General features: G+C 39.9%; 1 protein-coding gene across 1 annotated transcript in view; it reads left to right on the top strand.

Moving 5' to 3' along the window:
- The window catches only part of USP24 (ubiquitin specific peptidase 24), a 65872-nt gene extending 48740 nt beyond the window's left edge, over positions 1-17132 (top strand). The window contains exons 51-68 of the mRNA XM_055724369.1: positions 422-563; positions 918-1068; positions 2963-3058; positions 3701-3804; positions 4231-4344; positions 4881-4977; positions 6478-6594; positions 7210-7302; positions 7645-7747; positions 8588-8709; positions 9207-9320; positions 9592-9657; positions 9927-9993; positions 12096-12174; positions 12762-12837; positions 13956-14042; positions 14386-14496; positions 14666-17132. Coding sequence (XP_055580344.1) covers positions 422-563; positions 918-1068; positions 2963-3058; positions 3701-3804; positions 4231-4344; positions 4881-4977; positions 6478-6594; positions 7210-7302; positions 7645-7747; positions 8588-8709; positions 9207-9320; positions 9592-9657; positions 9927-9993; positions 12096-12174; positions 12762-12837; positions 13956-14042; positions 14386-14496; positions 14666-14728 — 1802 coding nt within the window. The 3' untranslated portion in view covers positions 14729-17132. The remainder of the gene's footprint in view (positions 1-421; positions 564-917; positions 1069-2962; positions 3059-3700; positions 3805-4230; positions 4345-4880; positions 4978-6477; positions 6595-7209; positions 7303-7644; positions 7748-8587; positions 8710-9206; positions 9321-9591; positions 9658-9926; positions 9994-12095; positions 12175-12761; positions 12838-13955; positions 14043-14385; positions 14497-14665) is intronic.
- The last annotated feature ends 624 nt before the right edge of the window (positions 17133-17756 follow it).

The following is a 17756-nucleotide window of genomic DNA, read 5'->3' as shown; positions in this document are numbered from 1 at the left end:
GAGGAGATTCAAAAGTAAAATGGCATCTTGTTAAAATAGTTTCTTTAAAAAAAACCAACCCAACCACAAAACAGACCTTACTGTTGGCTGGTAAAAATGACTGTGCATAGAATATTGTGTGGCATCATACACTTAAACTTTCCAACGCTTTAAGGAATTAATTCCAAATACATTTCCACCAATATTCACTTGTTTCATAATTCTGATAATTATCTTTTTCAAATACATAGGCTTTTTGCAAAAATATTTTAGAATTCAGGTTTTTGTTATTCACTAACATGGACTGATATTTTGATCTGACGGATTACTTTGTACTGCCACAGTGCACGTTACTTGCACACCCAATTTCACTTTCCTATAGGTATGAAAAAGGTACTAAAACTTCAAAGGCCTTCATCAAACGTTTTTTTTCTCCCATCAGCTAACCCTTACCCTGATGTGCGTCGGCGCTACTGGAATGCCTATATGCTGTTTTACCAGAGAGTGTCTGATCAGAACTCTCCAGTCTTACCAAAGAAAAGTCGAGTGAGTGTTGTGCGTCAGGAAGCCGAGGACCTCTCATTGTAAGTTCCTCTTATGTCTGTAAAAGTTTTTCTTATGTTCATATCTAGACCCTATCTTCAGAACTAAGAAATTAATAGTTCCTGTTTGACAAAGGAGTATACTGACCCATCTGTTGTGTTGGTCTGGTTTTTAAGCTGCTTAATGAACAGTCTTTTATTGCTTTTATAATTTCCTCTTCCATATTGCCATCTCTGCTGCAGTAAGAAGTTCAAGCTAACTGACAGCCTCAAGTGGTATTTAGAGTATCATCTAAATTTGCCTTAAGGTTATCTTGGCTGTACCAGTATTTTAAACTTGAACTGTAGATTTGTCATGTGATTTCGTTATTCACCTTGAGCTTGTATATATTTCAGATCTGCTCCATCTTCACCAGAAATTTCACCCCAGTCATCACCTCGACCCCATAGGCCCAACAGTGACCGCCTCTCCATATTGACTAAGCTGGTTCGAAAAGGAGAAAAAAAGGGGCTTTTTGTAGAGAAGATGCCTGTGCGGATATATCAGGTAGAGCACCCTGAAAGTGGCAACTAAATCCTACTCATAGGAAATTTAAGTATGTAGTAAGAGGAACACAGTAACTTTGAAGGTGGCCTCGAAGTAATTCCCTTACTGAACGCAAAGCTAGAAAATAATTCTGGATTCTGACATAAGGTTATTAACAAGCTGCTCAATGGTACATTATTTTAAGTTTTGATGTCCCTTCTCACAAAATTGACCCATCGTTCTTTGCTTTGAAGAAACTGCAGGCAAATTAGTCAAATGTGAGATATGGCAGCAGTCAGCATGCAAGCAGGGAGAGGTAAGAGCAGAGGAGATGCTTCATTTAAAGTACACTTGAGGAGTAATGGAGACGATGGCAAATTACAGTCATCCTTGAGCTCTTGAGTTCACAAGAATGTAGAAGGAGGAGGAGAAGTAAGAAAAATCAAAACCAGTTTCAATTCTGTTCATGTCTGTTAGCTTACATAATACTGAATATGATCTCAAAGGGGAAAACTGAATGTTGAAGGCAAATTTGCAAGTCAGGACTGAAAACGGAGGTGTGATGGCATTGGCAGAGCAGTGAGAGGATAGTAGGACCTGGATATTGGCTAGCTGTCATAAGAGGAAGGTCTCAAGTCTGCAGGCCTGCAGCCCTGGTCCATACAGGAGAGGGTACAGTCTTGCGTTTGGCCTTCTGAACAGCACACCATGCTGATATGCACATCTGCAAGAGGGCCTGCATCACATACACAGTCAGAATAAACTGTGCAGGCTATGTATGGCCCTCCACGTGGGCTCTGTCAGGGCATTAACAGTCACTTTAGGCATTCTTGTATCCAGGGTTGTGTTACTACAATAAACAGAACTTGGCTTGAATTTATGGAGAGTCTTTCAGCAAGATCTCATTTGAAAAAAGAAGGGCTTGGCATTTAAGTACATTATGGTGGCTGCAGCTTGCAATTATACCATGGCTTCTTGCTCTGTACATGTAAATTTGCTAAGCAAGCCTTTCGGGTTTGAAGGATGTTCCTCTTGGCTTTTTTATTAAAAGCAAGCAAGAAATAGAATTCATCAACTACTTCTTCCTTTTTCTTTTCCCTAAATGATTAAGTCCTCCTTCAGTTGTCTTCTGTTTTGTATTATCCTTGGAAGAAAATCACTGCTTTCATGCAAATCTTCTGACTCTCCTATATGTATTTTCCCCTCAACTGAAGTAGTGATTCAGAGTGTTGGTGTAGTTTAACCCCAGCCAGCAACCAAGTGCCACACAGATGCTGGCTTACTGACACACACCCCGACCTCATCCCGGTAGGACTGGGAGGAGAATTGAAAAAAGGTAAAATTTGTGAGTTGAGATAAGAACAGTTTAATAATTGACATAAACTAAAATAATAATAGTTGTAATGAAAAGGAAAAAGAGAGAGAGGAATAAAACCCAAGAAAAAAACTGATGCACAGTACAGTTGTTCACCACCTGCTGCATAATGCCCAGCCAGTCCCCCAGCAGTGATCAGCCCCTCCCTGCCAGCTCCTCCCAGTTTATAGACTGAGCATGACATTCTATGGTATGACATATCCCTTTGGCCACTTGGGGTCAGCTGTCCTGGCTGTGCTCCCTCCTGGCTTCTTGTGCCCCTCCTTACTGGCAAAGTGTGGGAAACTGAAAAGTCCTTGACTTAGGGTGAGTGCTGCTTAACACGCTCATGCTCTTAGTTGTTGCTATCAACATTATTCTCATACTAAATCCAAAACACAGCACTGTACCAGCTACTAGGAGGAAAATTAACTCTATCCCAGCTGAAACTGGGACGCTGTTTTTTAAACACCACGTATATTTACATAAAAGATGCAATTTTAGTTAGAGAAATGTTCTTTGACAACATTTTAATTTTTTTGGCCACCTTTTCTTTTACAGATGGTGAGAGATGAAAACTTGAAATTTATGAAGAACAGAGATGTATACAGTAGTGACTATTTCAGTTTTGTTCTGTCATTAGCTTCACTGAATGCTGTAAGTACCTAGATTTTAATCTTAGGGTGTTTGGAGTATGTTATGTAGAAAGGGTCACAACTAGGAGAACTGGGAGAGAAGGGTTGGTGGGATTGTGCTTTTCTAGATGAGCAATTCATTGACTCCAATAATTTTTCATGCTGATAACATCTGTCTCAGCAGACACCAGCCTGCTGTTCTAGAAGTGGCAGAAACATCATTGTGACATAGTAAAATTTAGGAAATAGCGCGCACACCTCTTTCATTAATACAAACTGAGCTTTAGAGGGACAAAATTTCCTCTCTATGTGGAAGATCCAAAAGTTGGTGTTAGTCACCTCAAAGTTGATAGACTTTCATTGGAAGTACAGTTTACTAATTAAGTTTTTCTGAGTGGAGTAATAAAAGAACTGGCATTTCTTACATTTCTGAAATCCAGAGATACAGTGGGCTTTACAGCCAACTTGTTCCGGTTATAGCATATTTGCTAACTCGCATAGTCGGCACTGGACACTGTTTTTAGCACAAAGTAATGCTTTGAGGAGGGGGGGTGTCCCCAGATGAAGTAAATTACTTGAATAGAACATGTTGATGTGTTTAAAGAGATAGTATATGCATTGGAGGCATACTTCTGCTGTGAAATAAGTTTGATGTTTCTTTCAGACTAAGGTAAAGCATCCTTATTATCCATGCATGGCAAAGGTGAGCTTACAGCTGGCAGTCCAATTCCTCTTCCAAACCTATCTCCGAACCAAGAAGAAACTCAGGTAAGGCCTTGTTCTGGGTGCTGTAACCACATATTCTGAGGCTTTCATGCTTATCATACCTACAGCACCTTGAAATACTGCAGGTAGCATAGACATTCGCAGGAGTAGCAATACATTTCTGCTTTGCATTGGAGTCCCATGACAAAGAAATCTGAGAGAGGAAGGAGGGTTGTGTATAACCTGAGTTTGCTGCCTCTGCCAGCTGTCCGTTATTTCGGTGGTAGTGGATTGGGCATGGAGAGGCTTTAATGGGTTTAAAGACAGCCAGTTATTCTGTAGTATTTCTTGAAGTGTTTTTGTCTTACGCCATCTAATGTATGTTCAATTAAAGTAAAAAATTCTTCCTATTTGACAAGAAATAATGGCTTAGGTTTTGGAGGTGGTTTTCCTCTTTCGTTACTGACAGTTGTCCCTGTTTTGTTAAAGGGCTGATACAGAAGAATGGATTGCCACCATAGATGCACTACTCTCCAAAAGCATTGATGCTTGTCAGTGGTTAGTTGAATATTTCGTTGGGCCAGAGGGCCGGGAGCTTGTAAAGTAAGTACTGGTAATTCTGTCTTGGGTGGTTTGTGTCTGTGCGGATAAAGCTTCCCAATAACATGATCTGACTTACACTGATGTATTCCCAAAGAGCTGACTGTGCGCATTCTTTAAACAGACAGTCTAGATAATCACTTAGGGGTTTATTTCTAGTGTTTTCTCTAATTGTGCAGCTTTCTGAGTAATTCTGAAAATCTAATAAAATAGTGCAGCGTACATGGAGGAGGATAGAGAAGTTTAATTCTAATGGAGTGCCTTGGAATGTGTTCACATCTAGTTGCTCCTGCAAGTGGTGGGAAAGGAGAACATGGTGAAGGTGTCTGGGGTAAGTTAAATACTTACCTGACAAAGATGACAGATAAACTGGAAGTATTTTTTCTTGAAAAGCTCAAGATCAGTTAATAGTGTTTTGAAATGGTGTTCTATTGGAGTTCTGATACAGAGAGGTGTGTGTCAATGTAAAGAAAATTTTATCTTTATCTTTGTACACGTTGATTCCAGTTCTTTTTGCAGCTTCACCTTTTATCTTCCAGGACTTTCCTCCTGGAATGCAGCGTGAGAGAGGTGCGAGTTGCTGTAGCCACTATTCTTGAAAAAACCCTCGACAGTGCCTTGCTTTATCAGGAGAAGGTCAGTGTCACCTCATCACCAGTGATCCTGTGGGTTGTCTCTACCTAATGGCTCTTGCTGTGTTTGCTGACAGTGCTGTGTGATTTGTAAATTATAAACTGAAAGGGTCTTGTCTTGATCATGCTCAAAGCTCTTAGTTTACTGAATAGGTTAATGCTTGTCTGCTCACGCCCTAGGAGGTAACGTGCTGCTGTAATTCTCAGAATGTAAGTTCAAAGTATTACTTACAAACAATTCTGCCTAATTTCAGCTTGTCTTATAAACTGGTATCACATGCTCTTTTAATAGGCTAGATACAGTGTTTTCTTAAAATTTGTTATCTTTTTCTGATTCCAGAAATCAGCTTAATTTCTCACTGATTCTCCTTCTTCCCTCAGAAGCGTATAGCAGTAGTAATTGAGTTGTCTTGTTGCAAAGAGACCATAAGTATGGTTCTTCTTAGAGCTTTAATTTTCTATTAGCAAATTGTGGCAAGCAAGTTGGGAAGTAGAGCTTTGTTACGTTTTGTTTATCTTAATATTCTAAGAAAACCCAGCAGGAAATTTGTGAAAAGGTGTCAACTGTCGAATGTTTGAGATTTGACTTATTTCCCTTGGGGTAATTGAACCAAATATTTTGTATTAAGAGAACTCAGACAGAAGCGGTATCTATGTTCTGGCATGTTTCTCTAGGTTGTCAATGGGGCCTTGGACGCTTTTAAATGTCCAAGTCTGTTTAATCTGAAATAATTTTTTTGCAACAAATTTCAATATTTGGCGCAACAGAGTGCGGGGTGGGGTGGGGGGTGTGCAGGCTGTTTCTATCCCGTTTCTGGAATCTGTCTGTTATTTTTCATCTAGTGTCGTGGAGGGAGGATACTAATGTTGCATAGGCTTCTGTTAATGTTTGTCATATTTAGAGCTTTAAGGAAAGATTTCTACAGGGTCCTACAAGCTGAATACAGTAGCAGGGAGATGAACATTTACAGTGTCATTTGATTTTTGGTTACTTCCTCTTGGCTGTTAGTTGCTATCTATTAACCGAGATGTAATAAATTACATACCAGTGTGTATACCCTTAGTGTGCTTTGCAAACTAAACACTACCATTGCTTTTTGCATAGCTGAGTGTGATAGCATACTAACATGAGACCTTGAGTGGCAGTTTACTTCTAATCTGGTTTGTTTTGCATTACTATGGTGACTGGAACATTTGAACATCCGTTCAGCCTGAGGAGTAATTTGAATTGCTTTAAATAGATTGCAAACTTACGTAACTGCTGAGTCCTCTTTGAGCAAGTTACATGTTAATGCTTTCATTACTTCCGTGTTGCACATATGCAGCATATGTGGGAGCAACATGGGAGAGCTGCAGTCCTGTGTTAGCTACTGGTAGTCATCACAGCAAGCGTATCTGACCACACGTGCAATTTTGTTAACCATACCTTAACTCTGATATGTGAAACACTTGTTTTTAAAGCAGTAGCCAACTCTTTACATTCAAATTAATAATTTTTTCACAGTTAAAAATGCTACATCAATTACTGGAGGTGCTACTTGCTCTGCTGGATAAAGATGTACCTGAAAACTGTAAAAACTGTGCTCAGTACTTTTTGCTATTCAATAACTTTGTACAGAAGGTAAGAAAATGCTGGTTTTTCATGCTATTTTAACTTTGAAGGACAATAATAAAGCAGCTAGTCATCTATATTCATAAGAGGTTTAAGTGGCACATTAAAACTCTTCCAGAACTTTTATTAGAGTATTCTTTTTTTCTGTTTTTGAAAAGTAGATGTCCTTAAACACTAGATTAGGACAAAATCACACAAAAATATACCGGCAAAGTATACCAATTGAAGATGTAATTTCCAGAAGTCTGAATATTGGGGTTCTGTTATGGGGGGGATGTTCTTGGTTGTTCTTAAAAAAATAAAATATATATATTCAGTGTTCAGGATTTTTGACCTATAGGAAGCAGAATGACTGACTGGACTGGACTGTTCACCTCAGTATGATTTCTCTTTATTCCCCTATTCTTTATTCTTTTCATTAATATGACACTTACTTAGCATATGCTGATTCTCGGCTGGTTTATAAAGTGTGCTCTGTATAACAAAACAGCTTTGAGAGGTGTTTCTTATTGATCTGTGTGATGAATTTTTATATTTTTTTAGCCCATGCATTTTACTTTTGTTCCCTAGAGCATTGATTCTCTGTCTGCACAGGAATGTAACTTCTTATTGTTGTCTAAACAGCAGGGTATAAGGGCTAGCAGTCTCCTTCTCAGACACTCTGCTTTGAGGCACATGATCAACTTTATCCTTGGCCCCAATCGGCAGAGTAATCAGGTGAAGTATACATAGCATGCATTGTGCTGTAGTTTGTCTATCTCCATGTTTTTAGTGATGCTTAAATTACGGACAGGTACTTTTCAAGTGGTAGGATAATAATCCTTGGCTTATTCTGTAAACTTCATGCAAGTCTTAGTCTACCTATGTGTAGTTAGCATGGAAATAGCTATTTTGCCAGAAGAGAGCATTGTGGTTTTGTTAATAACAAAATTTTCATCAGCTTCAAGGTATTAGAATGTGGTGGTGGACAGTTAAGGACATTGCTTTGGTTTGACTTAACAGAAGTTGACTAAGTCAACCAATCAAAAGTTAATTAAATCTCTCCTTTGGGTCAAGCAGAATCGCAGGTGGAGTTCAGCACAAGCACGTGAGTTTGGATATCTTCACAATACTGTAGCACTACTTGTTTTGCACTCTGACGTCTCCTCACAAAGAAATGTTGGTAAGAATTGCGTTTTTGCTTTTGGGTGACTACGTTTCAGTTACTTTGACTGGGAGTAACTTTGAATTGAAGTCAATAATGGTTAATGTATGTTTGGTTATTTTTTATTTTGCTGTAAATGTACTAAGAGGCTGTGGCAAGCAGATAGTATTACAGGTACTTGGCAAGGGGGGTGGGTAGAAATGTTGATATTAACATTGTGTCTTCCTCCCCCGCCCCCCATATGCCTAGAAGATCTTTCCTCATGTGAATCAAGCTGTGTCAGGCTGTACTTTGCTTAGATCTGTTATGCCTTTTGCTAGTCTGAAGGGGAGTATTTAGACTGATGTACTGAATAACAAGCAATTAAATACTCTCCCAGATATTTCTTACAAGAGGCAGAAATATCCAAATAAAGATAATAAAGGAATAAGTTCAGAACTTCAGTTTCCTGAAGGAGCAACTTTAAGTCATCTTTTTAAAAGAATACCTTGATTTCTGTCTAGGGTTAAAAGTTTCTGAAGTTGGAGGCAGTTAAAAGTCACAAAGTAAAAGAATTATAAACATTCTGAATATGATGAATGTGCAACAGTGACTGGGAGTGAAACTAAAGCTCAAAATACTGATAGTAAATATGAACATTTTGCTTTGTCCTTGCAGTTCCTTTGCCTATGTTATCACTAAAGTAAAGGACACTTCAGTGTGCAAAAGATTGTTACTGGGAGTGGTACCATACGAGCTATAAGCTAGTTGGGATGAGTGTCTTTAGAGATTACATGGTGCCAAATGAGCAGCAGTGTCTTCAAGGTGTGTAGAACAAACTCATTTATTAGTGGATTGTTTTTGTATTTGCTGTTGTAGCTCCTGGTCTCTTTAAGCAGCGTCCACCTCTAAGCATCACTGCTTCAGGTCCGCTTTTGACACTCCATGAAGAAGTGGAAGCCTTGTTATTCCTGTCTGAGGGAAAACCCTACTTAATGGAGGTATCTTCTAAATTCTGCCCTGCTTGAACGTAAAAGCTGGTCTGATGTCATTTCTTTGAAGTATCCTTGTACCAGAAACACTGAATGTTAAAAAGCAGCTGGGGAGTATGCGATTACTGTTTTCAGCCTAAGCAAGAAGGCACTTTTGGTTTATTCTAGTATATCTCTAAACTTAGGGGTCCGGTTTGAGAGTTTACAAAGTTGGCAAAGGCAGCTGAACACATTTGGCAAGTGCCTGTGCAGTCAGTTACCATGTCAGCTGGAGGTGTGCCAACTTGAATTGCTCTGACTTAATGGTTCATGCTTGACCAGACCCTTGGAGGTGGGCAGCAGGAGCTGAATGGAGTGCTGTGAGGGCAAGGGTTCAGCTCACTGAGCCATGCAGGTGGCGGGGGAAGAAGCTGCACCCTTCCTGGAAAAGACTTAACACTTTATTACAAACTTACTTAAAAATAATTGTATGGCTGTGTGTGAAATTGTTTGCACTTTTCCATTAGGTGATGTATGCGTTACGAGAGCTAACTGGATCTCTGTCAGTTCTCATTGAGATGGTGGTGTACTGCTGCTTTTGTAATGAGCACTTTTCCTTTACTGTGCTACACTTCATCAAGGTACAGAGATAATCAAGATAAGATATTTGCATAGGTGTTTCTGCTAGGCTTTGGTCATACTGTGTGTTGTGGGTTATAATGGCACTGGGATCTGCAGAGCAATCAGTACAGTTTGTGGGATTTGCAGGGGAGTGTTGGTGGGTTTGGGGGGTTTTCTAGGCTTTTACTATTTAAAACAACAAATTCTCAAAAATCTCTAAAGCTGTCTTGTAATTCTTTGCATCATCAGCATATTTTACTATCTGAGTAACTTTGTGTTTCTTACATTCAGACTCAGCTGGAAACTGCTCCACCTCATGAACTGAAAAACATATTCCAGTTACTCCATGAGATACTGGTAGGTGAAGGGTAAAGACTTGTACAGGATAGGTTTTGTATCGATGCATAACAAAAAGGTCAGGATGCACTGGTAACATCAACATCCATGTATCTTTTAATCCTTCAGTTTGGAGTTTTCATTACTTTTTAAATTACTGTCTTGATAATCTGGTAATATATGAAACCTCACGTTTCATTTGTTTTTCATGTTGAGGTGGTTAAAAACATTCTTTAGAATAGATTCAGGTATCACACACAACTTACACTGATCTTTTTCTTTCCTAACAGGTTATTGAAGACCCATTACAAGTGGAGCGCATCAAATTTGCCTTTGAAACTGAAAATGGATTAATAGGCAAGTAAGCCAGTGGGTGAACACTCCTGTCTCCTACTGACCCTTATGTTGACAGTGGTTCATACCATGTCCTAGTTTCTAATCCTTCTAAACTGTTTTACTTCTCAGGGAAAACAACTTGACACATTTCATTTAGCCACCACCACCTCAGAAAACGCTCTAAGGAAATCCAAAATAAGCATTAAAATACTATAGTAAGGGCAAACTGGAAAGGAATTTAACTGGGAAAAATTCATTATCTCCCACAACAGCAGTCAGGAACCCAGAGAAGAGTAGTACTTACATACTTAAAAAGTGACATTAAGGAACCTTAACCAAGAGGTTGGGCAAGAGAACTAATTCTTTTAAATAAGAAGCAGATCAGGAAGTATGGAGGAGGAAGGGGGTGATTAACATAACAGAGTAGCTCTATGAATCCTGTAACCTTAAAAATCAGTTTTTATTTCCTACATATCTCAAGGAATTGCCAATCTTTTTGTTTTGTAAGCATCCTAATTACCATTGAAAGAAACTGGTTCAGCATGGAAGGATGCTAATACTACTAATTGCAGGACAGCCTCTTAATCTGACAGGTGGCTCCGATTGTTGCTGCTCATACAAAGTATTGTCTCTCCATTTGATACAGAAACTTTACTGAAGTGAAGTTACTGAAGCATTCAGAAGCAACAGAAAAGTCCCAGAAGTGATGAGAGCTACATATGAATCAGGAGAAGGGGTTTTGCGTGCAAGAGATACGTGGGGTAGCCACATGGTGCTCAAAGAGCACCTCTGATGAGTTAGTGCAGCTTGAGCATGTCTTTCATAGCTGTTTGGATGAGAAGCTGCTTCAGATTGTGGCTTTCACCTTAAGTTATTTTAGATTCTGTTCTGTTTCCTTCTGTGAGAAGGAAGCTTTGTTCTTTTTTTCTCTTTTATACTTCAGTGCTCTTCTGTTTGGTAGTTCCCATGTATGACTGATAGAGGAAAAGATAACATGCGGCAGTGTAAGGGAATAACTGAGTGGTTTCTTTATTTTTCTGGGTAAATTGTTCCCACTTGGACCAATTCTGTTCTGTAATGTGGGCCATACGTGACCTTTTTTCCTCTACAGAAGAGGTGTAATTATCCAATTGGATTTTTACGTTGAAGGCTTCAAGAACTGCTGTGAGCTTTGGGAGTGAAAGTTGTAGTTTTACCTTGGAGTTCCCTTGCAACAGCACTGAACAGCACCCAGTCTCACTGCACGTGGACCATGGTGTATCCATCGCATCGGCTTAGTTTTACTCCAAGAAAAGAAATCAGCAAATAGTAGTTTTCTGTGGCCCTCAGTAGGTTGTTTGTGCATAATTTGCAGTACATCAAGTGCTGTGATTTTAATAATCTGTGTTTTGACAGTAGTAAAACTGGCAATCTGTAGTTCCCTAGTACTTATTTACCAACTTCAGATGTTTCACTACAGTGTTCTTAGCTGACTGCTATGGACAGAGCAACTTTTGAGTAGCAGATCTGTTTGTGGCAGCTCTGTGGAAATCTTTGTGCTTCTCCTCAGTCAAAGAATTTTGTTAAAAGATGTGGGAATTCACGGTATAGAAAACTTCCTGGTAAGAATGGCCTGGGGTTTTGCCCAAATCTCCCATAGAAGAGTTTCATGGCTGTTGAATTCTGCTATGCTTGTTTGTGTGAAGAAGCTTTAAACATTCTTCCAGCTTTGCAAATTTGATCCAGGTGGAAACTGGTGATCTGGTCCGTTTACAGGGGTTTCAGACATTTTTTTTTTTCCCCTTCAGATAGATGTAACCATAGCAATTATCTAACATAGACTGGATTATAGGGGAAGAGTAACTGCATTAGGAGAGGACTGTTTAAAATTCAGGTACCACATTTGAAAGAATTACTGCCTTTTCACTTTGATCTATTTTTAATCCAATAGAGTTGTGGAAGTACTCAAAACTGCCAGCAAGCAGTACAGCACTGTGATTAACACAAATACTCATGCGTTTAACATCTGTAGAAATAACTTCTACCACCTAACTGGAAATTTTGGCTTCATCTTTATGTTTTCAAACTGGCTGGTACGCAGAAATCTGAATTATGTTTTTTGCTCCCACGTGTTTCTCCTGCAGCCTTGATGCACCACAGCAACCATGTGGACAGCAGCCGTTGTTACCAGTGTGTCAAGTTCCTTGTTACCTTGGCTCAGAAGTGAGTGATATGGGTTTCAGAGTGTAACCCCATCCCTACCTTAGGCCCCTCTGTGACTCTTTAGGCTGCTATTCTTTCAACTTTTGGTCAGCTTTATCTTTTGTTACTGTGATACAAGTGGTGCTCAAAGATCTTCAAAGTACATGGGTCAGTATGAAGTGAAATCTTTACTGATTAGTACCCAAGACAGATTTCTCGCTTAACAACTGATAATTGCTCTATATAAAGCTACATTCTGTAGAGCAGGAGCCTGGCATTAAGACAGAGATAAACTTACAGAAACTGTCCCAGATTTGTGAAATATTGTAATTCCTACATTCTCTTTGTTTAGAACTTGATGTATGTCCCGATTAAAGCATAGTTCTGAAATACGTGAATCTGTGTGGTAGACTGCTTTGTGTAAACTTTACTAGGTATTACTGCTCTTGCTAATTGAATTAATAGCAGGGCTGTACAGTTCTAGTCAGTGTTTGCAGTGATAACAGTGCTTGCAGAGGGCAGCAGCACAGAGAAGACACCTTGGATTATTTTTTTTGTTTGCCAGAATGCCTTGTTTGTGACTAATGATTATCATTTCAATTTCTGAGGTGCCCTACTGCGAAAGATTATTTCAAGGAGAATTCCCACCACTGGAGTTGGGCTGTGCAGTGGCTACAGAAAAAGGTAAATCTGGTTGTGACTTCGTGGAGAAACTACCACTTGTTTACAGTGAGAATTATGAAGTCTCTGTCCTCTATATGGCTCTCTGAGATGACTCTAAACACAAAATACAAGCTACTTCATTTTTGACAAGGACAGTTTGGATGCAGCTAAATCTGATGCATGCAAGAACTTCAGTAGCCCCACGTGTTTCAGGCATAGATTGTGTGTACAGTGAGTAAAACCAAGTGTGAATGATCGTAGTGATTATTCCTTGCCATATGGGAAGCTTTCAGTGCCACTGTATTTTGTGTTGGAAGGTTTCACTTTTTTAAAAAAGCAGTTTTTCCTTTGCCTGTGTGTTGATGCGAGAGAATGTGTAAATGAGTGGATTCCTTACAGAATCGTTGCAGCTTTGCATAAAACATAGCTGTTGACAGATAACAGCTTTTTCCTCCCACGTGTTGTTTTTGTTCTTCCCTCTAAACTTAACATAGGTTGGACAACACATCTTTATTAAAAACCCAAGGACACTTGGAAAACTTAAAGCTCTGCAGAATTGGCCCAGCTTTGCCTCCAGTCGAGCAGGGCCATGCTTGGTCTCACAGCACTGCACGTACAACACGATAGTATGCCAGCTCCAGGCTGCCTTTCTTTCCTGACAGCTGCTGCCAGGCAGATGTCAGATGCGTAAACTAGTACTGTGCTGAATGCTGGAAGCAGAATTAGTGGGACGCTTGCAGTGCAGCTGGCACAACTTGTTGCCACTCTTCTCTTGAAACACAGCAAACTGACAGGTCTGGATAGTCCTGCTGTACCCATTTTTCCTTTCTACTGGCTCATGTAAACCCTGGCTCCACCGCTCTTCAGCTGGCATCCAGTAACTTGCACACATACATGTGTGCACACACATACCAGGTAAATGGAGCTGGTTGCTGGTTTTCAACTGAGGGCAATAGCCTCTCTGTTTTGGCAGCATTAAAAGTGCATGCTTCTCTGTACCCCGGATCTCTGCCTCATTGGCAGAGGATGCAGGGAGTGTGTTCCAGACTTGTTAGTTCACCTACCATCAGAAATGGACAAGGCTTTACAGATGTAAAACTCATACAGCAATTTTGTGGCTTTCTTGGCTGTTTACGCAGATGTCCGAACATTACTGGGCTCCACAGAGTAACGTATCCAATGAAACATCAACTGCAAAAACATTCCAGCGCACTATTTCAGCACAGGTATGTGTCAGCCTTGGGAGACAACGTTAAACTTGCTTCATTTCCTTTTCTGCTTTTCAGGTAGCATCTTTAGTTTTGGCAACTTTAGCATATTCCAGTCCATTTAAGACCGTTCTTCCTTGAGAAGCCTAGACGCTGTGGTTGTTCCCGAAATAACTAACCCTTGCATGACATTAGTCAATAGCTCACAGCTATCTGTGGTGACTCAGCTATCTCACTACAGCAGTTATATTGTTTCAGAATCACCTTTAAAAAAAATAATAAATACATATATATAAAAAATAAAAATAAATAAAGGTATTGCTGTGGCCCCTGACACTCTCTTGGACTGTTTCCAACTCAGGACACGCTGGCCTATGCCACAGCCTTGCTGAATGAGAAAGATCAGTCTGGAAGCAGTAACGGGTCAGAAAGTAGTCCAGCCAACGAGAACGGAGAGAGACATCTGCAACAGGTAACAATAAAATTAGGGCATGGTTATCTTCTGTTGCGTTGCTCTGTTAGACAACGTGTTCCTGGGGCTCGGGTCAGAATGGTCACTGCATGTGGACATGGTAGTTGTGCGCCTCCACTGAAGTAATGTGCCTTATCTTTCTCTCCCAATCCCTTGTGTATATTGGAAGGGCTCAGAGTCTCCTATGATGATCGGTGAGCCTAAAAGTGACCTTGATGATGTTGACCCGTAGAGGATACCTATGAACACAAGAACAGATCAACTCAAATATTTAATGCCTGGTACCTACTGAAACTGGAGTCCCGTTGCTTATACCATTAGAAGAGTCTGGAAGAGGAGTGGCTTTACAGGATCAGAGGCAATGCTGGAGGAGGTTGTTCCCCTGAGAGCTAAAAGCATTTTTAACCACGAAGGCTTCAGATCAATACATGCTCTAGAAAACTGCATCTTCACCTGCAGTAGCTTATGACAGTCCAGACACCCGAAAACAGTTTGACAAGAAGATTTTATCAAATACACAAACGCTAGTGGTTGAATTTTTATGTGAACATTAAATGAGTGAATGTAAAACTGTTGCTTTTCTGTGATGCTGCAAAAAAATTCTGTTGGTTTTTATACAGGAAAAGAAAACAAAAACAGACTGTCCTTATGTATGGAGGGCAAATTTTTAATCTTTCTGATAATATTGAATAGAAATATTCAAATTTCTGTAAAGATGTGTGATGACTTACATTTCATTGTAAAATATTAGTTAAAGAATGGGTTTACATAAGGACTTCTGTATTTAATATGTCTCCCTGTTATTTTGTAAAGCTCTTTATGAGAAGGATCAGCAAGATTGCTCTGTAAAGAGAGTGATTCCTTACAGAATGGTTTGGTCAAGGAGCTCTGGAATGGGTAGTCTTTTCTGGTACCCTTCTGAAAGCCACAGACAATTGGGAAGGGCAATAAAAGAAAAGCTTTGTTCTCTAGCGTTTGTTAATAAAGGATGTTGGTGAATTTAAAAAAAAAAGTTAATGAGTAGTTTAAAAGAAAAAAGCACTTTACGATGAAATTCTGTTGCAGTTTTACTCATTAAATTTTTTTTAACCTTTGGAGACATATTGAATAAAATGTAGTCTCAATCATGTGATCTGCAATCACTTGCTTGTGCTTTGAAATTACTGAGAAAGTTGGTATTGGTTGTATATGATGAATAATTCCTTGACTGAGTTGGGGACACTGTTGTGCAGATTTTATAGCAATTTTAACACAGGGAAAGAATGATTTGGCTTTGTTTGTATTTTCACTTGACCAGGCAACATTTAAAATATCACAGCTCTTTTGATTTGCTCATAAACAACTAGAAACCAGTTGGGATGATTTGAGCACAGTTTTGTTTTCCACGTCAAGTGCAGTTCAGTGATTTCTGGCTCTGGATACAAGCTTCTTTGTGCCAACTGACTCTTCATCTTCTGTACATTTTGCGTTTGTCACATTTTCTGCACTGCTTTTTGCCTTTATTTATGGATTCTGCCTTACTTTAAAAAAATTATATAAACAAACATGCACAGAAATGGGGGACATCTTTAAGGAGTGCCTGGGTACCTCCAGAATAGATAAATTTGCCAAGTTAAAGGCACAACCAGCCAAAAAGTGCCTTTTTTTTTTTTCTTTTTACATACTGTTGCGGAAACAAGAAGCAGCAGACAGCTTTTCACTGTTGTGCACTAATATTGAAATTAACCAGTCATTTCACTGTTGGAAGTAGACATCCGATCTGATTTCAGCTGTACAGCTTTGTAACTTATTGCAGGTTAAGAGAGCCGTTGTCATAAATTGCGTGTGCAAAGAAGTAAGGGTGGCATTGTAGTGAATCTCTCACTTGCTTTTCCAAACGATGTCTTCATAGACACATGGCAGAGTTAGCATTTTATAAATGTTTCTGATAATGTGCTGGGACATTTTAAATGTGATGTTTTAAATTAATTTTGACTAAATCGCTTCTTACAGATACCCCTTCTTCCTTCCCCCATCCCTAATACTTTGTTAATGGGTCATAAATCATCACAAGAAGTCAGTACACAGCGGTGATGGTGACGGAAGAAGCTGGTAATGTTCCTATGGGTTGGCACCACTTGTCACTTCAGGTTCCTGTTATTTCCTATGGAAACAATGTCCTCGATTACCGGAGGCCCAGAGAAGCATTGATAAGAAAATTGCATCAGGATGGCTCATCACCACTGTATACTTGAAACCAATACAAGCTTTTTCATGATTCTGCTCACGCTTGTACAAAGTCAATGGTTATAATTTGCAATAAGATGATACTTGGTCAATTATTTTTGTTTCCAGCTGCTGTCATTTGAACCTGCTGAAGATTATTTTTTGGAAAATAGAGTTCAACAAAACTAGTTTTTGTGTAAATTGTGATGCATTTCTATGTTGTAATTTTTACTGCCAATCTTTTTGGATGAAAATGTTTTTATACAGCTTACAAAATGTTCAGTGAGGAGCAGCCGCAGCCTGCCTGTGAGCATTCGGGGAGATATTGTCCGATTAATACATAGACATTTGGCACTGGAAAAATGGGCAGTCTTGATGAACAGTCTCGGGATTCCTGGTCAATGGAATAAAGTTATTCCTTTCACAGAAAACTAGTGTAATCTTTAGACTGCGCATACGTGGCTACGCTGTTGTCTTGTTGATCCTCTTATCTTGAAACTTCTTAGGCCAGTCCTGCAGCTGATAAGCTCAGAGAGGTTGCCCTGATTGCCATTTTGGCTCCTGTCCAGAGTAAATCAAAGCAGCTGAACGGCCCCTGGAGCTGCACCACTGTATATCCTTATGCCATGGCACCTTCTGGTGCACTGTCAGATCTGTATCTGTGTGCAGTTTCTTTGCCTCACCTTCTTAGCAGAATGATATACCCTGGATACGCTTGCAGTCATGGATTAGACCGACTTCTGTGTGTCAGCAAGATTTGCAGGTGATCTGGACTTGGATAAATACTGCTTTTTCGGTTGGTGCAAGATGCAGAAGGCTGGACATGCAGCAGTGCCACGGTGCTGGTATTCCCCTCCTCACCTGCCTGCTGCCTTCATAAGCAGAACTAGGAGCTGCAGACAGGGCTGCTGGCCCCGCTCTTCCTTCCTGACGTGGGTGCCTTTGTCCTCCACGATAAGGACAAAGACTTCCGCATTTCAAGCATGACCCAGCCTGTGCTCTCCTCCGGCAGTGCCAGTCCTGGGAGCACAGACGGGATGTTGCAATGCTGATGG

Source organism: Falco cherrug, chromosome 12 (assembly GCF_023634085.1).
Source record: "Falco cherrug isolate bFalChe1 chromosome 12, bFalChe1.pri, whole genome shotgun sequence".
Lineage (NCBI taxonomy): Eukaryota > Metazoa > Chordata > Aves > Falconiformes > Falconidae > Falco > Falco cherrug.
The sequence above is the reverse complement of the archived record's forward strand: the minus strand, read 5'-3'. Positions and strand labels throughout refer to the sequence as shown.